This window comes from Hyla sarda, chromosome 11 (assembly GCF_029499605.1).
Source record: "Hyla sarda isolate aHylSar1 chromosome 11, aHylSar1.hap1, whole genome shotgun sequence".
Taxonomy (NCBI): domain Eukaryota; kingdom Metazoa; phylum Chordata; class Amphibia; order Anura; family Hylidae; genus Hyla; species Hyla sarda.
In genome coordinates, this window is record NC_079199.1 from 31,352,136 (window position 1) to 31,369,636 (window position 17,501).

A 17,501-nucleotide genomic window follows, 5' to 3' on the forward strand; every position below is an offset into this window, starting at 1 on the left:
AATAAAATGGTATTCCAAAATGATTTATTGTTTTTATGCTAATGTGAGCCAAATTCATCAACCCCGTGATAGTATGATAAATATGTCACACAACGGCAAAACCAAGGCAAAAAAATGACTACAGAACTCGCTCACCAAAGCAACAATGATAAATGTCCCCCATGGTTTATTGGAAGGATTTGTCATTACTTTAAATCAGTGTGAACAGAACCTAATGCTCTAAACATCAAATGACTGGTAAGGTAACGTAAGACACACTTACCAATAACTAAGTCCCTTGCTGAGATGAGGAGCACAGGATTGGTGAAGGCCATTCCATATAATTTGTATTTGGTGGCAGACAGGTTTTTGCTTCCATAGTCCAGTAACCAAATAAGGCCACAACAGGCACAGAAGTAAACAGGCCTACTATAGGCTATGATACGGTTATGGCCCTGAAATAAACAATTACATATACTTTTGTCATGCTAGGAATAAGAACCACAGTGGCATAACATTGTGTCTATTATTTATTCTTATTTTTTTGTCTTAAAACTGAATACTTACATGTCTAGGTGAAGAAGAATCAGGTTGAACACTCTATAATAAAGAGAAAACAAATGTAGATTTTTAATCTTAATCACTTTATGTGGTGTTTCCCAACCAGTGGCTCAGGAGAAATATGTAGCTATCTTGCACAAAATGACCACAAGGTCAAGTAGACGATGACTGCTCAATGGGATTCAAGTTATAGGCTCACCTTGAGAAGGGAGTACTGACAGCTGGCAATAACAAGACAAAACTGGAAGACCCAGATATCTTTGAAGAAGCCTTCTGTGAGAAGAATGGAGCCCAAAAAGGCAACGAGAATTGCAAGGATGATAGACAGGACATTTTCTAGGATCTCTCTATTCCTGAAAAGGATTTATGGCACGTTAGTACCTCAAAAGATTAGTATTACTACATTATACGTATTATATTAATTTGGGAATGAAACAACATCACAATCAGAAGCAGTTCACTTTTTACCTCCTTTTGACTGAGCACAACTCAATTTTAACAAAACGCAATTACACAAAATGCCGTTAACAGTAAATTGCATTTTCACATCTTAATTAAAATTATAATAAAAATTTGTATCAACCCTAATATTTTGCTTAAAGGGGTACTCCGGCCCTAAGATGTCTTACCCCAAGGGTCCCGCCGCTAGGGACCCCCGCAATCTTGCATTCAGCACCCACCTCGGGGAGCTGCACGCCGCGCTGCCAGCGCAGAATCTGCCATGTGATGACCATGGGGCCGGAGTATCATGACTAGAGATGAGCAAACTTACAGTAAATTCGATTCGTCAAGAACTTCTCGGCTCGGCAGTTGATGACTTATCCTGCATAAATGAGTTCAGCTTTCAGGTGCTCCGGTGGGCTGGAAAAGGTGGATACAGTCCTAGGAGACTCTTTCCTAGGACTGTATCCACCTTTTCCAGCCCACCGGAGCACCGGAAAGCTGAACTAATTTATGCAGGATAAGTCATCAACTGCCGAGCCGAGAAGTTCGTGACGAATCGAATTTACTGTAAGTTCGCTCATCTCTAATCCTGACTACCACGGGGCCGGAGTATTGTGACGTCACGCCCCGCCCCGCGCTATGCAAGTCTATGGGAGGGGGCATGACGGCAGTCATGCCCCCTCCCATAGACTTGCATAGCGGGGGCAGGGTGTGACGTCACACGGGGGTGGATTCGTGACGTCACTATACTCCTATACTCCCGTGGTCGTCACGCGGCAGATTCCGAGCTGGCAGCGCGGCGTGCAGCTCCCCGAGGTGGGTAGTGAATGCAAGATTGCGGGGGCCCCAGCGGTCAGACATCTTATCCCCTATCCTTTGGATATGGGATGAGATGTCTTCGGGCCGGAGTACCCCTTTATAATCAGTCTTCATTATAAAAAAAAAAAGTGCAAAAAAATAAAAATAAAATTACAAGTAAAGTAACATGTACCACTTGCTGTCTTTACCTGTCAAACAAGGCCAAGAGTGTCAACCTGTCAAAATTGATGCCAACCCAGAGATTGGGCAGAACCCAGAAGCGGTAGTAGTGTTTCACTTTGTGGGATGCCTGCTCCTGGGGCTGCATCTGGTCCTGCAGGTCAGGGCTTAGGTCAATATCTGGCTGCTCTAGCAAATCTGTGTCTATGGTCAGCAGCCGGTTTAATCGAATCTGAGGAAGAGAGAGCTACCAGAGAGTTAGGAGGAGACACCTCATGATGCAACTTCATAAAGACATAAGACGACTATTAATACAATATTAGCTAGACTGGCACCAAACAAGGAAAGATATTTCTGCTTTCACTTTAAACAGTAAGGCCAGAAGAAATTTCCTTGGAGTGTCTATTTTATTGCACCATATAAATCTTTGCCAGGGAAAAGCATTTTCCATTTACCAGTGCACATTGTTAAATAGGACTAAAATGATTGTGTGTAAATAATTCATGGCCTTTGTTATGTCTTATTTGCGCTCACAGCAAACAATGTTTTGTCATCGTAAATCATCTGTTCTGGCTCCAGCGATCGTCGGTTTCAACCATTAAGCAGGAAGCTCGGAAAGTATAAATATACAAGACGGAGAACAGGGTTACCCTGCTAGAACTAAAAGCAAGTGTCTTCTAACGTGCACAAGAGTCTGGGCCATAGGGCACGGAACAGAGGATGACAAGGTTGTAAAGAAGACCCAGGAAATATTTTTACATCCAGGATAATAGAATTGGGGGGAGCAAAATGAAAATAATCTTACTAGATCGTGTGGGTAGAATCGAACTGAGGTAGAACTTGATACATGGGAATCTGTGTCACTGTAAAAGAAACACAAAAAAGTCAATTGTGACAATAATTTACTATTATTAATATACTGAATATGAAAAAATAATCAATACAGCACACATTACATAATAAATTAAGCATCAACGATGTACTAAGATACCGGGCCCCTGTCTTTAACCCCTTAAGGACGCAGGACGTAAATGTACGTCCTGGTGAGGTGGTACTTAACGCACCAGGACGTACATTTACGTCCTAAGCATAACCGCGGGCATCGGAGCGATGCCCGTGTCATGCGCGGCTGATCCCGGCTGCTGATCGCAGCCAGGGACCCGCCGGCAATGGCCGACGCCCGCGATCTCGCGGGCGTCCGCCATTAACCCCTCAGGTGCCGGGATCAATACAGATCCCGGCATCTGCGGCGGTTCGCGATTTAAATGAACGATCGGATCGCCCGCAGCGCTGCTGCGGGGATCCGATCATTCATAACGCCACACGGAGGTCCCCTCACCTTCCTCCGTGCGGCTCCCGGCGTCTCCTGCTCTGGTCTGTGATCGAGCAGACCAGAGCAGGAGATGACCGATAATACTGATCTGTTCTATGTCCTATACATAGAACAGATCAGTATTAGCAATCATGGTATTGCTATGAATAGTCCCCTATGGGGACTATTCAAGTGTAAAAAAAAATTTAAAAAAATGTAAAAGTAAAAGTAAAAAAAAAAGTGAAAAATCCCCTCCCCCAATAAAAAAGTAAAACGTCCGTTTTTTCCTATTTTACCCCCAAAAAGCGTAAAAATTTTTTTTTATAGACATATTTGGTATCGCCGCGTGCGTAAATGTCCGAACTATTAAAATAAAATGTTAATGATCCCGTACGGTGAATGGCGTGAACGAAAAAAAATTAAAAAAAAGTCCAAAATTCCTACTTTTTTAATACATTTTATAAAAAAAAAAATTATAAAAAATGTATTAAAAGCTTTTTATATGCAAATGTGGTATCAAAAAAAAGTACAGATCATGGCGCAAAAAATAAGCCCTCATACCGCCGCTTATACGGAAAAATAAAAAAGTTAGAGGTCATCAAAATAAAGGGATTATAAACGTACTAATTTGGTTAAAAAGTTTGTGATTTTTTTTAAGCGCAACAATAATATAAAAGTATATAATAATGGGTATCATTTTAATCGTATTGACCCTCAGAATAAAGAACACGCGTCACTTTTACCATAAATTGTACGGCGTGAAAACAAAACCTTCCAAAATTAGCAAAATTGCGTTTTTCGTTTTAATTTCCCCACAAAAATAGTGTTTTTTGGTTGCGCCATACATTTTATGATATAATGAGTGATGTCATTACAAAGGACAACTGGTCGCGCAAAAAACAAGCCCTCATACTAGTCTGTGGATGAAAATATAAAAGAGTTATGATTTTTAGAAGGCGAGGAGGAAAAAATGAAAACGTAAAAATTAAATTGTCCTTAAGGCCAAAATGGGCTGAGTCCTTAAGGGGTTAAAGGGGTACTCCGGCGCTAAGACATCTTATCCCCTATCCAAAGATGTCATAATGGAGCATGGCGACCCCCAAAGCCAGCACCCAGCGTTCGGAACTAAAAGTCACTGTGATCCCATCACTTGATTAGAGGGAGTTCGCATGGATTGGACCAGCACCAATAAAAAGTGGTGGATTTATAAGATGGGAATGCCCCTTTAAATTTTTCTACAGTTGCATTACATAACTGATCTAGATGAGATGTAAAAGGACATGGAGAACTTTGCTCTTCTGCAATCAAATATACTGAGATAAAACTGATAAGCTGAGAGGAGATAGAGCTCTAGTTACCGGCAAATATCTGCCTGTTATCCTTGGTTTACTGCTGAAGAAGAGTGCAGAGATAAATGTATACTTTTTTTAACCATAGGTCTGTATACATTTACAGGGAATTTCAATTCTATAGGGTATAACCTCTTGAAACAATCAACATACGGGACTAATCAACGTAACAATTTGAGTAACTTTGTAGATACATTTGATCAGTACAAAAAACACAATACAGAGTTGCAGCCTCTAGTTAGGACTAGAGATGAGCGAACTTACAGTAAATTTGATTCGTCACGAACTTCTCAGCTCGGCAGTTGATGACTTTTCCTTCATAAATTAGTTCAGCTTTCCGGTGCTCCGGTGGGCTGGAAAAGGTGGATACAGTCCTAGGAAAGAGTCTCCTAGGACTGTATCCACCTTTTCCAGCCCACCGGAGCACCTGAAAGCTGAACTAATTTAGGCAGGATAAGTCATCAACTGCCGAGCCGAGAAGTTCGTGACGAATCGAATTTACTGTAAGTTCGCTCATCTCTAGTTAGGACCAATCCTGCTGGTTTAGGGTAGAACTGCACAGCAAACTATACGCCCAGAAGTGATATTTTGTGTGCGGCAGGTGCAACTGAATCAGTCAGTGCTAGGACTGCTCAGACATGCGCAGTCATTTTTACGATGTATTTCTGCTACCGTGTTAATGGGTCCTTAACCCCTTAAGGACCAAGCCCATTTTGACCTTAAGGACCAGGCCAATATTTTTGCGTTTTCGTTTTTTCCTCGCCTTCTAATATCCATAACTCTTTTATATTACCAGCCCCAGGCCCATATGAGGACTTTATTTTTGCATGACTAATTGTAATTTGTAATGACTCCTCATTTTACCATAAAATGTACCGTGAACCCCAAAAAACATTTTTTGTGAGGAAATTTAAATAAAAACCACAATGTAGCAAATTTTGGAGGGTTTCGTTTTCACACTGTACACACTACGGTAAAAATGATATGTTTTCTTCTAATCAATACGATTAAAATTATACCCATCTTTACACACTTTTCTATTATTGTACTGCTTTTAAAAAATATTAAAGTTTTAGTACAATCAGTATGTTTAAAATCGCCCTATTTTGACCCCCTATAACTTTCACTTTTCCGTATACGGGGCTGTATGAGGGCTCATTTTTTTGTGCCGTGATCTGTACTTTTTATCAATAGCACATTTGCGTATATGAAACTTTGAAATCACGTAAAACATTTTTAGAAAATGTGACAAAAAGCAGCATTTTTCAACTTTATTTTTTTACGTTTACGTCGTTCACCGTACGGGATCATTATATTTTGATAGTTCGGACATTGGCGCATGCGGTAATACCAAATATGTTAATTTTTTTTTCTTATGCTTTTTGGGGGTAAACTGGGAAAAAAAGGGACAATTAACATTTTTATTGGGGGAGGGTATTTTTAACTTTTATTTTATTTATTTTTTTTTTTACACTTTTTATGTCCACATAAGGGTCTATTTATAACAATCATTCGACTGCTAATACTGTTCACTGCTATGCATAGGCATAGCACTGATCAGTGTTATCGGTCGTCTTCTGCTCTGGCCTGCTCGATCTCAGACCAGAGCAGAAGACCCCAGGAGATGGCCGGAGGCAGCGCTGCGGGCGTTGCCATCATCCACTTAAAGTACCGCACTGTGGCAGATGCCATGATCTGTATTGATCACGGCATCAGAGGGGTAAGTGGCAAACATCAGCGCGATTGCGGATGTTCGCCATTACCGGCAGGTCCCTGGCTGCTGATAGCAGCCGGGACCTGCCGTGCATGACGCGAGCACCGGTCTGGTGCCCGCGGTCATGACGGCGCGTAAATGTATGTCAAGGTGTGTTAAGTACCAATGCACCATGACGTACATTTAAATCAATTGTCGTTAAGGGGTTAAGGTACAGTCACACAGAGGATCTGCTGCAGTGTAAGTAAATGACTCAACACTGCATCAAAACTGCAGCAGATGCTGCACTACTTTCTCGTGAATATAAATAATCCACAGGATAGGGGATGGGGGTCCAAGCACTGGGCTTCACTCTGTTATCTTTATCTGGTTCATAGAGGTGAATGGAGCAGCTTTAATCACATGCAGAAACATAAGTTCTTTACACTGAAGACTCTACAGTATTCCGATGTAGGAATTAAGAAAATGTTTGTTTACTTGGCCATTAGATTAAGGTCAGCTTAACCAGATTTTGGAGGGATAAGCCAATCACCGGATGTGTATAGGGGCTCCTCGCCTCTCTCTTCTGTCCACAGATGAGCTGGGTGAGAAAATGGTCGGCATGCTGGATTATAACATGTATGATCCTTTTGTTTTCAGGAAGATAATCAGGATACATGCATGCTCAGGTGTGCATGTGGAGACCTAAAGAGACTGCTGTCTGCCAAACAGCTATCTGCAATGTAGGGCCAGATTTTAGGGTTGTTTCATAGATGCCCTCAAATGCTTTAACGGCAGGGGTCCAAATGCTGTCACCCACACTGATCATTAGAGCGTAGTGGGAGCAGCACTAGGAAAGAATAGTAACACTTTGTGTCCTTACGTGTCTGCTGTTTCCAGTGATGCAACAGGAGGGACCTATGAGTGGAGGGTAAATCCAATATTATTAACATTTGACCGCTAAGCGGTCACTAAGACCCTAAATTTCCCACCCAATATAAAACTTAACGTTTAATGAGCCAAGATTAAAATAACCTCACACATATTGATCCATAGTGCATTGATTGGCATGACACTGCATGCTATAGAAGTGAATTGAAAAATTAGACTGTGGCTGCAGTCCACAGTCTATAGTGTGAGACAATTAAAAATCTAAAAATCTAACACATTGCCCGCCCGCCCGTGAGGGTGTGAGGTTATTTTAATCTTGGCTCATTAAACGTTAAGTTTTATATTGGGTGGGAAATTTAGGGTCTTAGTGACCGCTTAGCGGTCAAATGCTGTTTCCAGTGGTCACACAGCTGGCTCATATAGTGAAGAGTTAACTATGCCAGTGTTTCCCAACCAGGGTGCCTCCAGATGTTGCAAAACTACAACTCCCAGCATGCCTGGTTGGGAAACACTGAACTATGCCACTTTTTGAAAACATACAGATCGTTCACCCAAATGTCCATGATGAGACAGTTTAAAGGGTGCCTCTCATCAAAAAAAACTTTTGATATATTATAGATTAATGTATGCAGAATAACTTTACAATTGCATGTTATTAAACAATATGCTTCTTTCTATTTAATTTTCCACTTTGAAGAAATGACCACTAGGGGTCTCCCTACCAGTCCTGGCAGCAAGCATTTCAGACTCATGCTGGAGTCCTAAACACTACGAGCTGCCAGTCTGCTTTGTTCACAAAGGAGAACACTCAGAGCTGCCAGCCTGCTTTGTTCACAGCCTGTTTGGCTGTGAACAAAGCAGGCTGGCCGCTCTGAGTGTTTAGGACTCCAGCATGAGTCAGAAATGCTTGCTGACAGGACTGAACGGGAAAAATACAATAAAAAGAAGCATATTTTTCATTAACATGCTATTGGAAAGTTATTCAACATTCATTAATCTAAAATATATCAAAAAAAGTTTATTTGATGAGAGGTACCCTTTAATTTCTATTTACATTTCATTAAGTAATTGAAAAGGTTTTCCAATCTGAGACCACAGGCAAGGTAGGTCTGGATCCCAATCTGTCTGACATTTATGGCATATCCTGTACACATGACAAAAATGTCCCAGATGGGAATACCCCTTTAAATAGACAGACTGATAGAACTTCTGTATGATATGTTATGTTTTAACACCAACCAGAGGTTATTGGATGTTCTTCTTGCAGCTGGCTCAAAGTTCACCAGCGACATGTCACAGCCACCAGTTTCATAGAGTGATGGGGTGAATTTACCTGGAGGTGATGGAGAAAATAAGAGAACACAGGACTGGTTAAACAACTTTACACAAGTGAACACAGGATTTATGTTGATAATAACATTAATGCATTTTTCCCACCTTATGTTATGCTAAAAAAGATGCCCTCAGACACAAAGCTGTTCAGACACAAATCCAAAAGACAAGCTAAATATTCCAATTTAGGATCGCATCACAAACGCATGGCTGCAGTGCTGCGTTGGGGCCAATGTATGACAGAGTTGCTGTACAACCAAGCAAAACACTGATAAAACAGGGTTCCGATCACTTTCCATGGCAAAAAAAAAAAACGCAGCACAAAAAAACTGCAAGAAGGCTTTTTATGCAACATTATTTTCTATAAAATTCTTAAACATTTATAATATCCCAAAAAAATTAAAATAGTCTTTGTGAGTGTGGGCACCTTTACACGTAAAAACATCAACAAAGAATATCAGCATTGAAGTCTTACAACGTGAGGAAGGAACAGAGTCACTCTTAAAGGGGTGTTCCAGGCAAAAACTTTTTATATTATATTATATTATATTATATTATATATATTATATTATATATATTATATTATATATATTATATATATTATATTATATATATTTATATATATATATATATTTATATATATATATTTATATATATTTATATATATATATATATATATATATATATATATATCTATCTATCTCAACTGGCTCCGGAAAGTTAAACAGATTTGTAAATTACTTCTATTAAAAAATCTTAATCCTTCCAATAGTTATTAGCTTCTGAAGTTGAGTTGCTGTTTTCTGTCTAACTGCCTTCTGATGACTCACGTCCCGGGAGCTGTCCAGCTCCGATGGGGATATTCTCCCATCATGCACAGCTCCCGGGACGTGACATCATCATTGAGCAGTTAGACAGAAAACTTCAGAAGCTGATAACTATTGGAAGGATTAAGATTTTTTAATAGAAGTAATTTACAAATCTGTTTAACTTTCCGGAGCCAGTTGATATACAAAAAAAAAGTTTTTGCCTGGAATACCCCTTTAACCTTTCCAGGATCACCATTCAACACCACACACTTCAATTACACAGCGAAAAAAATCACACAAGAAGACAAAAAGCAGAAGGTAAAAGGAGGAAATAGAAAATATTACGGATTACTCAAACTAAGGTGATCTTTATGGAGTGTTAAGTAGGGAATACGTGAATTAGGATTCACTAAAGGTTAATAGGATGTAAGAGGACAAAATGGTAGGGCAAATGTATAGTGCAATGGCAGGGCAATATTAATTTGTGCAATTTTCTAATATACTTTGTGTGTCAGCTCCTCACCATATCCAAGATCTGTGGGATGCCACAAATATTTTATTTTAAAACAACAAAGTGAATGAATGAATGAATGAATAAATAAATAAAATAAACAAAAATAGCTGGAAAGCTACTATTTAAAGAGGACCTGTGGTCAACCCCAAAAAATTAGATTTCATGAAACAGCTGAGGGTGATCAGGGCACCCTAAGATATTTAAATGACAGTATAAGGCTTTAAAAAGGGTTACCCAGGAATTTATTTATATATATATATATATATATATATATATATATATATATATATATCTACTGGCTCCAGAAAGTTAAACAGATTTGTAAATTACTTCTATTAAAAAATCTTCATCCTTTCAGTACTTATGAGCTTCTGAAGTTGAGTTGTTCTTTTCTGTCTAAGTGCTCTCTGATGACACCTGTCTCGGGAACCACCCAGTTTAGAGGCAAATTCCCATAGCAAACCTCTTCTACTCTGTGTAGTTCCCGAGACCAGCAGAGATGTCAGCAGAGAGCACTGTTGCCAGACAGAAAACAACAACGCAACTTCAGCAGCTGATAATTATTGAAAGGATTAAGATTTTTTAATAGAAGTAATTTACAAATCTGTTGAACTTTCTGGAGCCAGTTGATTATTATATATATATATATATATATATATATATATATATATATATATATATATATATATATATATAAAGTTTTTTTCCTGGAACACCCCTTTAAGATCTCCTTCATACACCGAATAGGTCTGCAAATATTTGAAAACTCAATTTTATACAGTAATTTTAAGCCTTTTTCATAGCTTTAACGAAAAAGTTTTTACTTTTTTTTAGCTACATTTGTAACCAGTTTTTTTTATATTTGGAGAAAAACTTCAGCAAAACTAATGTGTGAAGCTTATGTGTGAGATCGGCTGGTTTCTCCGTTTCACTGTTTCCGCCCCAGTCTGTTTAATTTTGCTGCATGCAAAACGTAGCCAACCAGGTTACTGTGTATGCCAAAAATAATGTATAATGTAAGTCAATGGGAATCAGATTATGTGGTTCGGCATAAAGCAGCATCAGTTTTTAGCATGCGTTAACATATTGGTTTTATTTTCCTATAGAACAAATATGCTAAACGGACAGCAATAACGCAGTGTGAACGCTTTCCAAGCAGCATTTTAAAAGTAGGATCTTAAAAGGTGTACTACGGCGCTAAGACATCTTATCCTCTATCCTTTGGATAAGGGATAAGATGCCTGATCGCGGGGGTCCCGCGATCAGGCATCTTATCCCCTATCCAAAGGATAGGGGATAAGATGTCTTAGCACCGGAGTACCCCTTTAAAATGGTACTCCGCTGCTCAGCGTTTGGAACAAAATGTTCCGAATGCTTAGATCCGGCACCGGGAGCTCGTGACGTTATAGCCCCGCCCCTCATGATGTCACACCCCGCCGACTCAATGCAAGTCTATGGGAGGTGGCGTGACGGGCTGTCACATCCCCTCCTATAGACTTGCCTTGAGGGGGCGGGACGTGACGTCATGAGGGGCGGGGCTATAATGTCACGAGCTCCCGGCGCCAGATCTAATCATTCGGCACATTCTGTTCCAAACGCTGAGCAGCGGAGTACCCCTTTAAGTTCTGAATGCAAACTGACAGCAAACAAAACTTAAAAAACTGTGAGAAATTTGGATGGAAAGTATGTAAGAAAATGTCATAACATTATAAAAAAGGGGATCTAAAACTGTCCATCAAGATGTTTTTCCTTAGGGCTTTAGAAACCTGATGCGGTGTTGCACATAAAGTCAACATACTTTAGCCAAGCTGTTCTTTAGCCAAGTTTCATATCACGGGTGAGAATGACATTGCCTTGCATTAGGGTTAAGCAGGCCACATAAATAAAGCATTACTATCATTTAAAAAAATAATAATAATTTGATGCGCCATGTAAAAATTTTTGATCAGCGCTGAGACCCCGCCAAAAGCAAGAAACCGCTGGGAGATGCCCGCTCCCTGGCTTGGCACTCGATGCAGGAGACTGGCTTCATTATGGTCTATGAAGCCTGTCAACTAGAGACTGGTGGGGTTCTCAGCACTGATCTAAACTTCGGATGAGTGAAAAGTTTTTTTTAGAAATAGTAACACTTTAAAGTCAGCCGACCCACCGAGTTTGGTAGGATCAGCCATTAATCTCATGTACACGGTGGCCTCACTACTATCCTACAATGGCACATGTCAGGGATAAAGTAGGGTAAGGCATGTGGAATTTCGACCTGATCTTTTCGTTCTCAATGAAACATGCTGCTGCCAAAGGGATTTAGCAAGTGCCATCTCCCCATACACAATGCATGCATGAACAGCTGAACTGAGCACGCTTTTGTATGTGGTGATCAGGAGAGATAGCAATCTGACCATCTTTAGACTCATGATAGCAAAAGTTCTTCTGCCCTAATCTCACCTTAAAAAGGGTACTCCATTGGCAAACTTTATTTATTTTTTATTAGCTGGTGTCAGAAAGTTAAACCGATTTGTAAATTTCTTCTTTTCTCTTTACATTTCCTTTCTGTGTCTGACCACAGTGCTCTCTGCTGACACCTCTGTCCGTGTCAGGAACTGAGCAGCATAGGTTTTCTATGGGGATTTGCTCCTACTCTAGACAGTTCCTGACACAGACACAGTCAGCAGAGAGCACTGTGGTCAGACAGAAAGGAAATTCAAAAAGAAAAGAACTTCCCGTGGATCATAACAGCAGCTGATAAGTACTGGAAGGATTAAGATTTTTTTTTTTTTTTTTTTTTTTTTTTAATAGAAGTAATTTACAAATCTGTTTAAACTTTCTGGCACCAGTTGATTTAAAAAAATATATATATGTTTCCCAGTGGAGTACCCCTTTAAATGCATTTTAAAGTTAGTAGGAATGATCCATACTGTGTATATAAAAATGTGTTCTAGACAGTTTAGAAAAAAGATGGGATCCAAAAAAGAGAATGGATCACAGAAATACAGATTTACAGAAAGAATTAAGACTCCATTCCCGTTTCCCCAACCAGATTTATCTATTCGTTAAAGTGATTTATAGATTAAAACACATTCAGCAAATGTTTATATGGCACCAACATAGTTAGCAAGACATGAAACAAGCACGAACAGAAGACGTAAAGTAGACATGTTTTACTCCGAGGAGAAATGATGGCATTAAAAGGAAAGATTAAAATAACCAACAAATGGTAAAACAGAATACAAAAAAACAAAGTTAGACTATGTAATAGAATAAGAAGAACCTGCAAACTAAAAGTCTATAAAAAAAAAAATATATATAAATGGTTAACAACAAAAAGTAAATCCAAATCTCTCATATCAAAATGCGCAGTCAGTCCTCGTAAAAAATGCTGTAGAAATAAAATATGTCAGCAATCGATTTAAAACTTTGGAGAGAATATACAAAAAGGTACCTGAAAAGCAAATTTAATAGTGAAACTAAATAGGGGTCATGTATAAAAGTAAAAAAAAAAAATCTTTTAGTATGAAAATGTTGCGAATCTGTATCTCCAGTGCGGACACAGCACCTACAGGGACCTATAAGATGACCTACACACTATATAGGGGGAGATTTATCAAAACCTGTGTAAAGGAAATGTTGCCCAGTTGCCCATAGCAACCAATCAGATCTCTTCTTTCATTTTGCAGAGGCCTTGTTAAAAATGAAAGTAGCGATCTGATTGGTTGCTATGGGCAAGTGGGTAACTTTTCCTCTGGACAGGTTTTGATACATCTCCCCCTATGTACTGTTAAAACATTTTGTATTATTTTTTCTTTTGTAAGATTATAGGGGCTGTGCCACCATTAAGTCCTATCCACAGACCTTGCGAACATAAGGGGGTCCAAAGTCTCTTGATTTAAAAAAGTCGGGGTCACACGTCCGCACTACTGCTCCATTCATTGTCTAGGGCAGAAGATAACAGTACAGTGCTTAGCAATCTCCCCCACCAAACATGAACGGAGCGTGTGACCACTGCGCCTTTCCAATGGAAAACTCGGGACCCCCAATTCTCACAGGGGTGTTGCAGAAGACTGATCACACATTAATCCCTTATCCCAGTGTTTCCCAACCAGGGTGCCTCCAGCTGTTGCAAAACTGCAACTCCCAGCATGCCCGGACAGCCTTTGGCTGTCCGGGCATGCTGGGAGTTGTAGTTTTGCAATAGCTGGAGGCACCCTGGTTGGGAAAAACTGCTTCACAGCCCGTTGGCAAAAACAGCTACTGTACAGGGATAAATACCAGTGGTGCGCTCTTCTCATTCTTACAATTGGTGAGAGTCCTAGATCAGACAAGCACCAGTTATAGTATGGTTCTATCACTTTAGGAAATGGTAATGCACCATTATATTAGGGTGGGGTCACACATGCCATATTTTACTGAATATTTTCTGCAGTAGGATTCAATAGGTAGGAAAAGACATAGTAGAGGAGTATAGGTAGCTCAAATATTACATTGTGTGTGATAGACCGAATATATATATATATGTCCACACACACACACACATATATACATATATATATATATATATATATATATATATATATACACATATACACAAAGAGGCTCATTTTGCAGATGGGTAGAAACTTCCCTTTTGGGGAGTAGTCTGGCTTGGCATAAATCCCGATCAGCTTTTTATATTCCTTAACAGGAGCCAAGCTGATACCAGGGAACACTACCTGAAAAGGTGATGTAATGAGCTGCTTTGCATATTCCCCTACCCAGAATGCCTGCGGAGTGCTAATTGGCCTAACCTGAATCTCTGTTAAACCTGAAGAGGTGTCCTCTCCCTGAGGAAAGTACTGACCCCGTATATATAAATATATATATTATATATATATATATATATATATATATATATATATATATATATATATCTCTATCTATCACACACACTATATATAATATATATATATATATATATATATATATATATATATAAAAATATAAAACACACACATATATATATATATATACACACATACACACACACACATATATAATATATATATATACACATACATACATACATATATGAAATAAAGTTGTCCCACAGAACTCTAATAAGTGGAAAAATGCAAAAGATGCAACGCTTCGACAGTCTGCAGTGTCTTTATAAAGCATCATGCTTGATAAAGACTGTGCAGACAGTCGAGACGTTGCATCTTTTCCACGAGGAAATAAATATCACATTGATTTTTCCACTTTTTGGAGTGCTGTGGGACAACTTTATTTCGTGTACCTACTACTGCTGCCAGTGACCAGGGCTGCGACAGGGCCCGCTTGCAACCGCTCCATTGGGACACTTTGGTTGTGCTGCTTCCTTTGCTATATACACATACACACACACACCCCATATACGGTATATACATATTTAAAAATATAAAAAATATTTAATATTAATATTAAAAAAATATATATATATTATTATATATATATATTTCATTTTTTTTAAAGCCCCACTATGGAGGTAACCTGCACGGGCCCTGCAGCTAGCTCATAGTGAGTTTAATAAGATTTTATAAAAATTGCATTGTTTTATCCCGGGAAATAAACACTTTGTTTTACACACTAAATCTCCAGAGCTTACTGATTGGATACTCACCACATGTATATATTCTACCTCAAAGACAGGATCCTTTTTGAAAACAATTCATACACCTACAGGGACCTCACTTGAGAACAGTATAAACCCTTCTTGTACAGGTAGGAAGATACGCAGCAGCAAATAGACAGCAAGATACGGCACATGTGACCCTACCCTTATGAGTTATGGCACTGAAGCATCATGTTCACTACACCTTTATACATGATCCCCATTGTGTATGGTGGTAGAGTCCCACGTATGTTCAGTGAGCTGTCAGGAGAGAGGTCATCGGTAAGTTTATTACAAATAATACTAATCATAAAAAAAATGTAAAATGTTAAAATGTCATCAACCAGAAAATCTTCACATCTCCACATTCACACAGGGTTCTGGAATGGAAAAAGAATAGAAGTGAACGGCATCATTACCCAAAATGTGCTGCATTAAAACTTCCATGTCCCCAAGGTTACATAAGGCCTGCATACCAAGTTCATCGTGCAAACTGCTATTGCCTACGGCAGATGCATTGTCATGTGATGCCTCTAAGTGGACACTCCCATTTCTCACCAGCAAGGAGGCGCTAGCGCTGAGCACTGCAGCCTGGGAAGGGGGGCGGGACTGGACTTTGACCTGTGTTGATGGCTGCTGGCCTTGATGACCATCTTGAAGGCTACAAGAAAACAGTCATTGGGTAGACATTAAAGGGGGAAGTGAAACAAGACCTGACCAGTTCCTAACATTACTATGAAAACGTATGGATGCTGTCATAACCAAACCAATTCTGCAATGTGGATAGTTAAAGAGGAGAGGAAAATGCAAAAAAAAGGTAAATGTAAAACAAAAAAATAAAATAAATAAATAAAGAAAGTTAAAAAGGTACTTGTTCTATCCTACAATGACACCGATAAGATTGTTCTCCTACTGTATAAGGGTACATTCACACACGTCATTTGTTGCAAACTTGACACTGTGTAAATAATAGTAAAAAAAGAAATAAAGACAGCATAAATGGTATGTGTGAATGCACCCTTTCAAGTTTTATTTTAAAGAACGGATTAGTCAATTTTTTTCATCTATTTCCCAATTTCTAAGCTTCCAGCCTGTGGAGGCAAGCTTCATTGTTTACAACCAGAGACTAAAAAAAAAAAAAACCTTGTACTGAAAAAAAGCTAAGCTAAGGCTTTACATCTGCATTGGATGTTCTGTCACGGCACAGTCACAAGTGGCAAAAAGTGGAAAATCCATAAAAAGTGTGCAGAATTTCTGTTGATAAATTTTAAGAAATATTCTGGCCAGTATTTTTTTTTTTCCTTAATAAATAGAAAAACAATCTTTACTCGTCTTCCTTCGCCTCATTGAGCCAAATCATGCAGCACCTAGGGTTGGTGTGGCACAAGAAACTGCCCACACAACCAATGGTCGCAGCAGTGCCCGGTCTCCGAGTGAATGGCTGAGCAGCGAAAATGGCAATCATTGCTATTATTATTATTATTATTTTTACATTTTCTACCAGTCCTAGTCTAATTATTTTGAAACATAAAAATGCTGCTCGGTATAACCTTTTCTGGGTTTGTAACATTTAAAAAGTGTAATACAGAGATTTACTATGTGAATTAGGTGAATCAGGTAAATAATGTAAATTTTGTTTAGGTGAATATTGTGTAGACAAACAACAGAGCAATTCTTGGGTAAGTGATAGTTATGATTTTTGTGTGAATGGAGGTGTGTGTCTTGTGAGGTCTTTTTTTTTTTTTTGTTCGGATAAAGCTGTTTGCATATCATTTTTGTAATGTTATTTTCCTAAATGCAAAACTTAAAAAGGGGTACTCCGCTGCTCAGCGTTTGGAACAAACTGTTCCAAAAGCTGGAGTCGTCGCGGGGCGCTTGTGGCGTCATAGCCCCGTCCTCTCAATGCAAATCTATGGGAGGTGGTGTGACAGCCCTCCCATAGACTTGCATTGAGGGGGTGGGGTGTGATGGCATGAGGGGGCGGGGCTATGACGTCACAAGCTCCTGGCGCCAGCTCCA

At 39.2% G+C, this 17,501-nt stretch overlaps 1 protein-coding gene across 8 annotated transcripts in view; it reads right to left on the bottom strand.

Moving 5' to 3' along the window:
- The window catches only part of PCNX1 (pecanex 1), a 128,212-nt gene that overhangs the window by 49,165 nt on the left and 61,546 nt on the right, over positions 1–17,501 (bottom strand). For 3 of the 8 annotated variants that reach the window (XM_056546967.1, XM_056546961.1, XM_056546960.1), the window contains exons 8-14: positions 15,902–16,143; positions 8,447–8,540; positions 2,768–2,825; positions 1,992–2,209; positions 740–893; positions 547–579; positions 263–434 (exon numbers count right to left, since the gene is read on the bottom strand). In XM_056546967.1, coding sequence (XP_056402942.1) covers positions 263–434; positions 547–579; positions 740–893; positions 1,992–2,209; positions 2,768–2,825; positions 8,447–8,540; positions 15,902–16,143 — 971 coding nt within the window. The remainder of the gene's footprint in view (positions 1–262; positions 435–546; positions 580–739; positions 894–1,991; positions 2,210–2,767; positions 2,826–8,446; positions 8,541–15,901; positions 16,144–17,501) is intronic. The other 5 variants (XM_056546969.1, XM_056546965.1, XM_056546964.1 and 2 more) reach the window with 4 other exon arrangements.